Source organism: Triticum aestivum, chromosome 1A (assembly GCF_018294505.1).
Source record: "Triticum aestivum cultivar Chinese Spring chromosome 1A, IWGSC CS RefSeq v2.1, whole genome shotgun sequence".
Taxonomy (NCBI): domain Eukaryota; kingdom Viridiplantae; phylum Streptophyta; class Magnoliopsida; order Poales; family Poaceae; genus Triticum; species Triticum aestivum.
In genome coordinates, this window is record NC_057794.1 from 286,676,509 (window position 1) to 286,689,947 (window position 13,439).

A 13,439-nucleotide genomic window follows, 5' to 3' on the forward strand; every position below is an offset into this window, starting at 1 on the left:
ATGTCATGTGCTTACTCCTAGAAAGTTTAAGCCAATGATAATCGAGAAGATCAATCAATATTTTAGTGAAGAACAATTGTTCAATACAATTTTGTAATGAAGTTATGGTTAAACGCTTTCTTGAGATGAAAGGTCATTGTCAGATAAAATAAAAGGTATTGTGCTAAAGCTCCTTTTATTTTGTAATAGTGGTATACTTCAATGTTATTATTTCTCTCTCTATTTGATAGGAATTTTTTTGTTGCATGTTGCAGGTTAGATTTTTGGAACAATCTGTCGATGTTCTCTTTTGCAAATTTCGAATAAGATATCGACATGCTGATGTAAGTCATTTTCTTCGTATTGTTAGTTTCCTTTCAGTTGCAATGAACTGGCTAATCTTGTGTAGTGATTGTGCTCAGGTTTTAGTTTATATGGATACTTGCCTTGTTAATTCAGGAATATGGCCATACATGTTTGCCCCCTCTCAAGTTTTTTCCTGGGTCCGCCCCTGAGCCCCGACGCCACCTGCACCGGGCCGTCGTCATGCTGCCGCGCCCGATGCGGAGCACGGCACCCAGGCGAGGCAGCCTCGGCCCGCGCCAAGGCTCCTGGTGCGAGGAGACGTGGAATCCCCGCCGTCGCCGGCGAGGCTTCGCCCAGCCACGCCCTTTGGCGGCCACGGGGGAGGGAGGAGGGGACCCCAGCGGCGGTGGTGGTAGGGTTTGCCTCCCCTGCCGCCCGCGGGAGTGCCAAAGGAGGGGGCGGCTCTTTTCATTTCGTGTTTTGGCCGGTAATCCTACAGAGTGATTCAGAGGTTTAGATGTGGAATGTATGGGAACAGTGTTCCAGAAAAAAACGAAAAACAAGCCAGCCCTAAGACATAGGAATGAGAAGGAACATGTAACGATCGGCACAGTTCGGGTGGAGTTCACTTCGATTGTAATTAGCTCCAGGAGCGTTTCTACTCCTGTATTCTTTAAAAAAAAATCCCGTGCAACGAGCGGCCGGACAAACAAAAAAGAGCAACTAGTATCCAGCAACAGCGAGAGCGACGTGTGCCAGCCACGGGGACGCGCGGGCGGGACGCAAATCAATACTGCACGAAAATTATAGCAGGATAGATCCGTGGTTAATAACTTAGATGCCACATCCTTAAACATTTAGATGTGATTTAGCCATTTCGATTTTATTATGTTTGAAATGCTTTATACTTTCACTAAACTTCGAAATAGATCTGGATCCTTTTCCAAAAAAGAAAGAGACGCTCTAATACACAACGGTGAAGCTACTACAAAATGAGTACTTGCTGTATCTAACATCTTCGCTGCGAAAAAGCGATGTGATCAACATAGTGCATTGCCCTCCCCAAGAGGCCAAGACAACTTGTCCCTGCGGGCAGGAAACCACCCAAGAGGCTCACAGAATCGTACTATATATATGTACACCTTCAGACTTCCATCTTGCTAAGTACTCGTATAATCGCTAGTAATAAGCTCGACGCGTGGTTGATCTCTAATTCTCTTCCATCGACCATTTGCCAATATCCAAAGAGAAAAGCCCACGGCACTGCTACTGCTAGCTCCAGGTACCGTCGCCGTATGCGCAGAGTCGAGACAGAAACAGAATTGGGTTCAGGCGTTCAAGGACCAGTCGTAGTCCTGGTAGGCGATGCTGATGGGTCCGCCGTCGTTCAGGAGATGCGTCAGGAGCCCGGCTTTGGTCGGGTCCAGGTAGTTGAAGATCCACCTGAGGATGTCCCTGTCCTGCCCGAAATCGGCGCTGTACCTGCACAGCACGAAGCAATCGCCGGTCAGCACCAACTCTCCATGAACTTGAAACATGCATCAGCCCACCCACATGGGAATGGGTTGGGAACAAACAACAGAGTAGCAGCTAGCTGCAAGCTCTCAGTACCATTTGATGATCCTGGTGAGGTGGACGGTCCGGGTCTCGAGGTCGATCTCCACGCCGCCGTCGAGGAGGAACTCCCTGGCCGCGTGCCGGAGCTCCGGCTCCACGCCCTGCGTGGAGTAGAACCGCACGGTGGGGCTCGACCGCGTCGCGTTGCACAGCGCGAAGTGCACCAGCGGGTTCACCTTCGTCTCCGCCAGCTGCACAGCCATAGTAAAATAAAGATCCCAGCGCGAGCGGAGAGCATGCGTCGATCCCATTCCTACGGTGTTCCAGACATGTACCTCGAGCCTCTTATCGGAGGCGCCGAACGGCTTGACGATGGTGTAGGGCTGCCTGCGGTTGCCGCGGAGGATGCCGTTCTTGATGGTCGTGAGGGAGTAGGGGTACCCGCCGACGACGTACTGGAAGTCGGTGAAGAAGGAGCGGCGGTCGACGGCGCCCGCGCCCGCCGGCTGGCCGGTCCTGATGACGGCGTGGATGGCCATGGCGTTGTGCAGGTTGAGGAAGAAGGAGAGGCGCTCCCCGGCGGGCAGGGCGAAGACGTCCGCCCGCTGCAGGTCCCGCGCCAGGTTGGCGTACCTCCGGAACTCCTCGCTGGCGGCGACGCGGGCGTAGTCGACGCGGCGGCGGTCCTCGGAGGCGTAGGCCTCGAGTATGGCGACCATGATCTTGGTCATCCTCTGGCCGACGGCGGCGGCGGGCTTGGGCTCGCCGTCGTTGGTGGAGCCCCTGAAGTTGTAGTACCTGGGGACGGCCGGGTCGTGCTCCAGGAAGCGGTACAGGCTCTGGGCGCCATCCTCGAAGTCGTTCTCCCTGCACGCATATCCACTCAACGTTCATTCATTGATGAACAAAACTTTACTGGAATGAAAGTAAAATCCAGAGTGATGCATTGCGCGCTGACCTGAAGACGTGGTGGATGAAGTGCTTCCTCGCGAGTTCTTTGCCGATCTCCACAGCCTATATACAAGTAACAAAAAGGGGTTATTATTGTCTTACTTAATTGATCGATCGAGGAGGAAATTAAGCTGGTTTATTGATTGATCGACCTCCACAGTCCTGTCATTTCAAGTCAAGTCAAATTCGCAACAGAAAACACGAAATAGACAAAGGCCAAGGGCAGGGAGCCAGGGACAGAGACGGCAACACTGGTTACAAGTCAAAGTAGGGGGGACGTGCCGATCATACGCATGCATGCACTAGACCATAGTATGATGGGTCGGTGCTTAAGCACCAAGAACGTAGTAGCAGTGGATCTATCACGCGCGGTCGTCCACCCCACTAATCCAATCACCCTAATTTTTCCAACCCGACCAAAATCTTATCACATCTTCCAGCACGCAGGGCCAATCAGGGACTCTGCTCACGAAGATTGCACCGAGAGAGAGAGAAGGGTGTCTGTGTGTCCTGTGATGGTCAGCGACGTGGTCGGCACAGAATCACACGACCAGTGCGGTCGAGCACGCACGACCTGTTCAATTACTATCCGGATCAACATGGTCAAACGAGTGCATACGTACTCACGCCGCGCCGGTCTCGATTGGGTGCCAGCGAACCGAGCCAGCCGGTGGTGGGGAGCGGCTGCTTGCCCCGTTCCGTTGTGCTCCGCTCACCCGTTGCGGCGCGGGAAACCGAAGGAGAGCAGGCGGGCCGGCCCGGCACGGCACGGCACGGCGCGCGTGATCCTATCCTATCCTGGACAGCGGTTGCTTCCGGGCACCTCGTTTTCACCGATACGTTCCTCGGTATGATCGCTGCCTTCAAATACGATGATTTAGACAGCATCGTATTTGAATTTCTAAAGTTCGGCATTTCAGCAGTGCATGACAGCCAAGCATTCGGTTTTACTGAATTAATTGAGCATGACTTAAATGTACTCAGTATTGACAATGCTAACTAGCATGGCTGGATTCTAAACAGAATTTAAGTAGTCAAGTAATTTGATCAGAAAACCCATGCTCCACATGACCAACTTGATTTTGCTTCATTTAAACTCCATGCATATTCACTGTCTAATATTTGTCCAATTTGCATAAATAACTCGAGGTGCAGCTTAATGCGCACCATCATCAAGTTAATTCTGTGAGAAAATGATACTACGATCTAAACTACTATTCACACCCAACACGTTTAATCCAAGACTACCACCATCGCCATTCATGCAACGATAAACAACCATCAAGATTTAAAATAAAAAAGTCAAACGAAACAGAATCGAGGCAGGCAGTAATAATCTAGTGCAACTCACCTTGTTCCTGCTGCACTCCAAGTGGTTCACGATGCCGTCGACCATGTCGGCGCCGGAGAAGCAGTTCTTCACGAGCTTCACCCTCACGAACCGGTCCTGTATGGGCAGCCGGTGCCGGAGCACCCTCGCGATGCCCACCATGGCGTCCTCCCTCTCCTCCCCCTCCTCGCCGGCGTCGGTGTCGAACCCGTACACGGGCACCCGCGGCGCCGCGTCGGGGCACCGCCTCCCGGCGACCTCGCGCACGCGCCGCTCGAACTCGCCGCTGTTGCGGAGGGAGTTGAGCACGACGAGCCCGCCCAGGAGCTTCTCGTTGAGGAAGATCTGGGGCACGCGCGCGGCGGCGCCGGCCCGGGACGCGAGGTCGGCCTCGCGCTCCGGGAACACGTCCAGGTTGATCTCCACGTAGGGCAGGCCCGACTGGCGGAAGAAGGCGCGCACGGCGGCGCAGTCGCGGCAGCCGGAGCGGGAGAAGAAGCTGACCCGGCCCTTGATGTGGCTGCCCGAGAAGGAGTGGCCGTAGCCGTCGTCCTCCTCCGCGTCGGCGGCGATGGCCTCCTTGAGGCGGACGGTGACCTTCACGTTGGGCAGGTGGATCTCCTGCACGCCGTAGCAGGCGTCCCCCGGCGCCGGGGCCGGCGCCTCCTTGAGCGACGAGAAGCGGCGGTTGATGGCCGAGGACAGCACGTCGCGCCGGTCGCGGAAGAAGCGCCCGATGGACGCCACGTCCACCACGGCCGCGGCGGAGTTGGACCGCTCGACGACGTGCCTCTGCCCTTCCTCCACCTCCGCGCGCCCGTTCGGCGCCGGCGTGGAGACCACCCTCGTAAGCCCAGGCGGCGCCTCCGGCTGCGGGAGGTGCGACGGCGGGCGGAGCACCACGCCCTGCAGCATCTTGCGCGCGTAGTACACGTCCTCCTCCTCGCTCGCGTCCCCTGCCGCGGCGATCCCGGTCCGGGTCCGCGGAGCGTGCGCCGCCGGATGGTCGTCTCGACGTTCGACGCCGGCCGGATCCGGGGCGGCGGGGTGGACGTGGTGGTGGTGGCGGTGGGGCGCGAGCGGCATGGCCTGCACGAGGGTCTCCTCTCCCATGCCTCTCCCTCGGGGCCTGGGTTTTACGAGTGCCGAGTGCCGAGCGGAACGGAACGGGAGGGCAACGGTATTTTTCTTTCCTTTTTTCTTCCTCCGCTGCCGCTCCTGTAACGGGATTTGGGATTTCCTTCCGTTCGTTTTTGAGCGGCGAGGCGAACGAGGAGGAAGGAAGGGGGGGCGGGGGTTTAAGAACGAACGGCCGGGCCGTCTATGCGCCACGACCACGACGCGCGCCGATGGACCCGGTGCACGGTGCCGCCGGTGTCTGACGTGTGGGCCCGGGAGCTCCGTGGACCGCGGGAAGGTTTCGAAGGAGAAGAAGAGGTCAGGCCATGATGGAGCGGAGCCGTGGCCTGATTTGGGTTGGTTTCTTTCGTTTTCCGGGGTCGTGTAGATCGGCGAGGTCAATCTGGGGCCGCACGGCCACGGCACGAGCAGAGCTCCTCCGGCCGTCGTGCACGCTGGGATCGGCCCGGGTTTTTTCCGTTTTATCGCGACCGAGAGATCTCAGATGGCACCACCACCGCAACGCCACTCGAGTTGACCTTGTGTGGGGCAGACGGGTCAAGTGAGCTGTCTGTGGCTGTGGCTGTGGACCTGAAGCCACAATTCTTCTAGGACGACTAGTACTGCGACGACTGAACGCGTGACAGAGATCACACCAGAGGCAGAGGGCCTCGATCTGCACCGTCCGGCCGCTCTGGACCCACCCCCTGGCCGGCGAACAGCGTACCGCGGAAGGAGCCTGCCGAAGTGACGGATTTTCTTCCACTCGGCGAAGCATCGATGAAATCGCGGAAATCCAAATGGATCCCGGTCGTTTTCACGCGATGGACGAGCCGGCATACGCATCTGTATCGGGCTCATCGGAGACCCGGACGCGGCCAAATGCATGCAGCAGCGCGCGACCTCAAGGGAAGGGAGCATGAGCATCGTCCGTCGTCAGAGCTCGTCGTCTACTACGGTCGTCGGAGTATTTTATGTGCAGTGGATGTAAAGAGTATGGACATGCCACTACTACTAATCTGAACCAACGATCCTTCCAACACAAACTAATGAGCGGATAAACAAACGCGACCACGTCCAGTTACGTTTTTTTAGAACATAGACGCCAGGGACGTCCGGCTTTAAATTAATAAAGCCCACAACATAGGCAGCATATAACAACTGCATGACCAACACACGGCACCAAATATAAGACGAGCAGGTCTTGGAAACAGCAACCGGGGAAGGAATAAAGTACGTTACAAGGCACGTCCGGCCTAGCGAAACGAGCGCGCAGGCTCGGCTGAAACTACAATCAAAAGGGGCTGCCCATCCCTATGCGACAGCAGATGGCGCGGACGACGGAGCGCGGGACTCGGCGTAAACTAAGCGAAGACGGCAAAGAGCTTGGCGATGAAGATCAGAGTCCTGTTGTCTGCCCGGCGGTGCCCATTGCTGCAAGCAAACGATGCATTTGAAGATAATGTCAGCGGATGCAAGGGAAATACGTCCTCAATAGTAAACTTGTTACGAATATGTCAGATAGCCCATAACATGGCCGCCGCACACGTCCACATGACCCGACGAGCCGGACCATAAACCAATGACAAAGAAGACACTAGCGCGGCTCGGGAGCGGGGATCCCAATCCACCCCCGCGGCCTCACGGACCGCGCTCCAAGCAAAGCGCGCCAAAGAGCACCGGAAGAAAGCGTGGTCAGCATCTTCCGGAACCCCACACAAAGCACAAGGGCCGGAGGCGGGGCCGTTGCACTTAGCAAGGTTGGTAGAGGTAGGAAGGCGATCTTGGCATAGTTGCCAGAGGAGGACCTTGATCTTGAGAGGGATTTTAGCCTTCCAAAGCCCCATGGCAGCCGAAGGGACCTGGCCGCGGGTAAGCTCTCTGTATAAGGAATTGACAGAGAATTTGCCAGAGCCCGAAAGTCTCCAAGAGACCGTGTCCGCGGAGTCCGACAGGCGAACATCCGCGATCAAATCCCGAAGGCGGTCCCACTCCGCCATTTCCGTCCCTGATAATTCTCTTCTGAAGTTGATGTAGGGTGGGAAGGAGCTAAGAGCCGAAGCAACTAGTTGGTTGGGCTCGCGGCTCGACTGCAATGGAGTAGAGTTGGCGAAACTCCGACCATAGGGATTGGTGGCCAATCCAAAGGTCTAGCCAAAACCGCGTGGAGCGCCCGTTGTTAACCCTAAACTTCGCGCCCCTGGCGAAGAAGGGTTTTAGGGTTTGAATGGAGTTCCAGAAGGGGGACCCACGAGAGGCCGCCTCGAAGAAATTCCCGTTCGGGAAGTATTTCGCACGGAAGAGGCCAGTCTCACCCTGAGACATCTTCCAGATCCATTTGCACATGAGTGCAATATTCATCGGCTTGGAGTTGATGATCCCAAGGCCCCCCTGGGCTTTAGGTCTACAAACGGCCTGCCATTTGACCATATGGTATTTCCGTTTGGGTCCCGCTCCTTCCCAAAAGAAACGGGACCGCGGGGTATCCAACTTAGTGTGTACCCCATCCGCCAGCAAGAACAAACCCATGGCGAACATAGGTAAGGATGAGAGGCTGGAGTTGGTTAAAATTAGTCTAGCCCCTGAAGACATAAATCTACCTCTCCACGGACACACCCTGCCTGCTACCTTGGAGGTGAGAGGTTCCCAATCGGCGATCGAACATTTCTTCGCCGCGATCGGGAAGCCGAGGTAAGTGAACGGAAACTGGCCAAGTTTGCAGTTAAGCAAGTTAGCTATCCGCTGACTTTCGGTCGCGTCCATTCCTATGGACACCACTTCACACTTGTGGAAGTTGATTTTAAGCCCCGACATGAGTTCAAAACACAACAGAATGGCCTTGACCGATGCGATGCTGTATGTGTCGGGCTCGAAAAGGAGGAGTGTGTCATCCGCGTATTGCAGGTGTGACACTCCCTCCGGGATCAGGTTGTCCACCACTTCCCTGATGTGGCCAGCCAAACGAGCTCTGTCGAGCATGGCGCCCAAGACGTCCGCTACAAAGTTAAACAGCAATGGCGAGGCTGGATCCCCTGACGCAGTCCACGCTTGTTGCGGAAGAAGTTCCCTACTTCTCCGTTATCCAGTTACGTTGCCATTTGGTTCCATGTTAAATGCATGCTGCTGAAAGCTGACTCTTTCAAGAGTGTATCTACCATCGATGAAGATACTTGTGCAAAAATGAAATGCGACCAGGTAGCCTCGTGAATTATCCATTCGGGAAACTCCTCGAGGCAACAAAAAAAATGCCTTTCCATACGGAGTCAACGGCAACACGCATGGTCCCCTCCTGGGCCTGATGACACGGACCGGTGTCCAAAGCCAGCTTCATCGTCGAACCATCCTCGCTTGTAAGCGAAGAGTTGTTGAAGCTTAGAAGCGAATTCAAGACCATTTCAATTGCTACCAAGACTGAGGAAAGTTGGCACGCTCCTGGGTCCTGACCAGTCTCACGGTCACGGGCATACGTTGCATGCGTGCGCGCAAGAACGGTTCAATTCAATTTGGACGTGTCTTCGACATCAACACGCCAATAGGTGAAACCACCTCTTTATAATATGGACTTGTGCCGCTGCTGGTTCACAGTATCTTTACCTGAGGTTTTCAGGTTCATGATGAATGACCTCAACTTGTAAGATAAAAATATCACGGTGATTGTGATCATGAGGTTTCCCCACCTTTTTTCCCTCTTTGTGTGGTCCATTTCCACGTACTTGAATCATGTCTTCAAAGACATGTATATGTAAACAGCTGTCCTATGCAATAGAAGTGTAGTATCTTACCCATGACTCGTAAAGTGTCAATTAGCACATAATAAGGGTGGGATATTGCTCTTATAGCATGTACAGCCTCCGCCGCCCTGTACGTCCGTGCGCGTTTCTGGGCATCCATAGACAGGACGGCCCTTCACTTGGGCTGTTGCACATGCACACACCTCAAATGCATCATCAAATACATACAATTCATGCACATCGATCATATGATACGCATCATTCAAATTGAACAGTTCAAAACAAAATACGACAAAGCAAAACAAATCATAGTTCAACAATCCAAACATGCCAAAATGAAATCAATGTTCGAACTTGACGGATCACTCGCTGGCTGGCCGGATCACTCACCGGACGCCATCCATGCCGCCTGCTCCGTGGCCATCCTTGCCTCCTGCCCTACCTGCATCCTTGTGGCATCCTTCGCTGTTGCCATAGCCGCCCTTGCTGCCTCGTACTCCCTCCGTTGCAAATTACTTGACCTATATTTATCTACACACGGATGTATCTAGACACTAAACAATTATAGATACATCCGTATTTAGACAAATTCAAGTCAACTAATTTGGAACGGAGGGAGTAGTCCCTATGGTCGTTGATCTCCTTCATTCCCACAAGCCACTTCTTTGCATGCTCATCGAAGAGGCCTTCATCTGCCAACATTATCTTTACATCTCCGTGTCCCGTGCGATTTGCAACCTCTCATTCTCAAGCTCAATCTCTTCAAATGTCTTGGTCTTCTCGAGCTCTCATTTGATCGCCGCCTCTTTCTTCTCCTTGCAGCATGCTCCGCTGCTTTCTTTGGCTTCTTTTTCTTCTTGCTCGGATTGGGATTTGATGTTGTCCCAACTTCAAATGAAGAGCAAGTTGGATCCCCCAACTTGTAGTGCATTTGGGTCGGATCTTGATTATCATTGATCATGTTCGACGTGATAAACTCCAAAATGATCATGGTTTCCAAGCATGGATCATGTCCGAAATGAACTAGCGGCCTATACAAAACATTGAACATGGCATATGTAAAGTTGATTGGACAGGAGCAACAAGAACATACCGAGTCTTGTTGTATCATTTCGTCGAACAGGTCGTGGGCAGTTGGGCACCGCGGGTGCATGTGCTTCTCCGCGCCAGAACGAGCTGCGGCGACTGATAGACGTCCATCGGTGGCATATGCATGGGCAAAATTCTCTCCATATGCCCCAACCGGCCGTCAGATCCTCCTCTGTCCCAACCTGGTCTGACAGTGCGATCCTTGTCGACGGCTGGATGGACGTGGTGCGGGGTTCCGGGCGCGGCGGGGCGTAGGGGGATAGCTGCTCGTCGATGTCCGCATTCGCTCCCTGCGACGCCACCGCTTCCCCCTCTCGCTACCACCATCACCGATCTCTCTGGTTGATGTTCTCCGCTTGCACGACGAAGCCGAGGACAAGACGTCGATAGACGAGGCGGACCCAGCCTCGGTCGCGGCTGTCATGGACGGGCTGGACGACATCTAGGGAGGCAGATCAGGATCGACGGCGAGGATGGGGAGCAAGGGTGGCGGATGGCGAGGGCTCGGACGCGGGAAAGGGTGGATGGAGGCGGGAGGAGGGGAAAGGGTTTGGTGGATTTGGTACAATTTATGGTGGGGTGGGCCTGTCGGGTTCGACGTGGCGGACGCGTCCGGGGATCCCCAAATTCACCCTACAATTGGGTTGGATATGAGGGATGCCGATCAACCCAGGCGTTTGAGGCTCATTTGAGGCGCCCGTCTGGGTCGGGTTTTTTACCGGTTGGTGAATGGGCCGTCCGTCCGGGTGTTTGAAGGGGGGTTTAGGGTGCCCATCTATAGATGCTCTTACCTCTTTGGTTTTCATATTTTTGAAACAAATATGAATGCAAATAAAGATGTTACCGGATGCGGATGAGGATCAGATGTTACTCGAATGTACATATCGGATGTTTAGTCAGATTCAAAACGGATTACATCACATATTAGTTATAATCAAAATGCAACAAATAATAAGTTAATAATAGACATGTTTATGAACAAACACTACTATAATGCGTATTAATTCCTAAGTTTTACCTTACAAAAAGTAACTTTTGACAATTTATTAGGCTTTTATGTTGGATAATTGGCATGTTGGGGTTAGAACTCCTTAATTAGTTCATGGAACTTTATTCAAATACAGATATATCCACTTCCATATTAATATTTAAGTCACAATCTCGTGTCATATTTGTATTTGTAAAACAAACACAGGTATCTTGTATTTCCATTTCGGTCAGTTTCAGATGCAGATGTTTCAGATATAAATAGACATACTATGCAAAAAAAAAGATAAAAATAGACATTTTCTCAAATACGAATATCAGATACTTCCTCTGTAAACTAATATAAGAACGTATAGATCACTACTTTAGTATTATAAACGCTCTTATATTAGTTTACGGAGGGAGTATTTTGGATTATCCCCTGCCATGTTCCACCCCTACATATCACTCGTGTATCACATTCATGGAACCAAATAGTCTAACCATTGGTGACAGCATCAATCCGATTTTACAGTGCTGATAAGCTCAGATTACCTCTAGTGATCAAATCACAGATCCATGGACAAAACAATAGCACAGTTATGATGAAGGTACATAGGGTTGGGAGTGAAACATTTTAAAGACACGATTTGAGAATGAGGGCAACCAAAAGAGGCATGTATTTTGATGCAAAATTCCACCAACATATCAGACGAAACTCGCGTACATGACAAAACCGGTCCACTGGCACAAATAAGGTAGGTCAGAATTCTTGAAAGGGGAGGTGGTCTCTAATGGCGCCGCTTAACTTATAACCCTTCACAACAGTAAACATGCATCAAAATCACGACTCTGCCTTTTTCTCTTCAGCGGCCTCTTCAAATGTCTCTCCAGGGACAAGCTCAGGAACATCATCATCGTCGTCAGCCTGAGCAGCACCTGCACTGGCACCAGCCTCGATGCCAGCAGCACCACCGGGGACCTGCTTTTGGAATTGCTCTGCAAGCCTCCGCAGGTTGTCCAAGTTGTCAGGACCTGAACACAAGGAACGGTTAAAAAAGGTAAAGGGACACCACTCACTAGTTTTGTACTATTCGTGAAATATTACTTCACTGTAAACTTTGAACTAGATATGTATTTATGAACACTGGATATAGAGACATACCAAGTTGATTGATAATTGATGGCAGCAGATCTTGCAGTTCTGTCAAGATTAGGAAAAGTTAGAATAAAAATACTGTCAGTCTGTCACACAAGCATCAGAAAAGAAACTATACTTTACAGAGAGCATTCAACTATTACAGTGGACAACAGACATGTGTACAACATACAAAATAGCTGCCAATTTGCAGGTGGGTACAAGAACATGAATGAAGTAAAATGACCGAGGGCAAACGACATCAAAGACATGTTAATGGAAGAAGCATACTCTTTGTCTGTGGAGTTCCACTGACCACCCATGTATTAGCACCAATCGAAGCTTGCACTGCAAGGAAACCAAGAAACATATGTAAGGAAGTGGAAAACTAATCCTGTAGAACTGACTTTATTGTCAAGGGGTACCACCTTTAGGATTGAGAAACTGAATAACCACATCATCCTTAAAGATGTTGACCTCTTCGATACCAGGGATGGTGTTCACTCCTACTCTTTTCAGCGTACTCTGGAGCCTTTTGTCATCTGTAGTTGTGGTCTTGTGTACAGCCTTCTTCTTCCTACACCGACACAGGGACCATATTTAACATGACGATAGGGTTTCAAATTCACTAGCATCTCACTGGCACAGATATCATATGCATACAAAACATATTAATCAATCTTACATGACACAATAATAATAATAACGTGGGTAGCACTATTTCCACATACATACCAAAATGCATATGTTTAAGCAGAACAAACTTATATGCCAACATACAGCAAAATAGTTAAAATGCATCATATCATCTTGGATGCATCTATGAAAAGAAGAAGCACCTGCGCATGCTACCCTTCCCTCCGGTGCGCACGGCACCTGCCATCTTCTTGAGCTTTTCAACATTCATCTGCATGAGAGACAAATAAGATCACTACATGTTTCTTTCAGTTATGCAAGAGACAGGCTAACCTAACGAGTAACACCAAAGACAAGATGCATTCACAAACAACAACAGAGTAGAGGTCCGCGTAAGAACAGAAAACATGCAGCTCGGTAACTAACATGACTGGATCCAACTGCACATAGACAGGGAATAACCTTGACCACATCAGGTTCAAACAAGTAACTAATGCTTCCTAACTAATCACCCATACAAATACAGCTGACATGGCAAAACCAGACCAATGTTAGTCGCTTCTGGCTCATGTCTGCTGAGCCACTAATCAAAGATGCTACTACTAATTAAATGGCTTGACACTACAACCGACTGTGA

The 13,439-nt window shown here is 51.5% G+C and overlaps 2 protein-coding genes across 2 annotated transcripts; both read right to left on the bottom strand.

Moving 5' to 3' along the window:
- Positions 1–1,199: 1,199 nt before the first annotated feature.
- LOC123046238 (uncharacterized) lies at positions 1,200–5,407 on the bottom strand. Its single transcript, XM_044469544.1, has 5 exons — positions 4,145–5,407; positions 2,801–2,856; positions 2,178–2,709; positions 1,897–2,093; positions 1,200–1,767 (listed from the first exon to the last, which is right to left on the bottom strand). The coding sequence occupies exons 1-5, from the start codon at positions 5,234–5,236 to the stop codon at positions 1,614–1,616; spliced, it is 2,031 nt and encodes a 676-aa protein (XP_044325479.1). The 5' UTR covers positions 5,237–5,407; the 3' UTR covers positions 1,200–1,613.
- Positions 5,408–11,685: 6,278 nt separating this feature from the next.
- LOC123046247 (basic transcription factor 3) lies at positions 11,686–13,073 on the bottom strand (the record flags this gene model as incomplete). The annotated part of the gene is given in 5 exon segments (XM_044469556.1): positions 11,686–12,063; positions 12,194–12,232; positions 12,458–12,514; positions 12,595–12,743; positions 13,006–13,073. Coding segments are annotated over 5 exon segments (504 nt in total). The 3' UTR covers positions 11,686–11,872.
- Between the last annotated feature and the right edge of the window lie 366 nt (positions 13,074–13,439).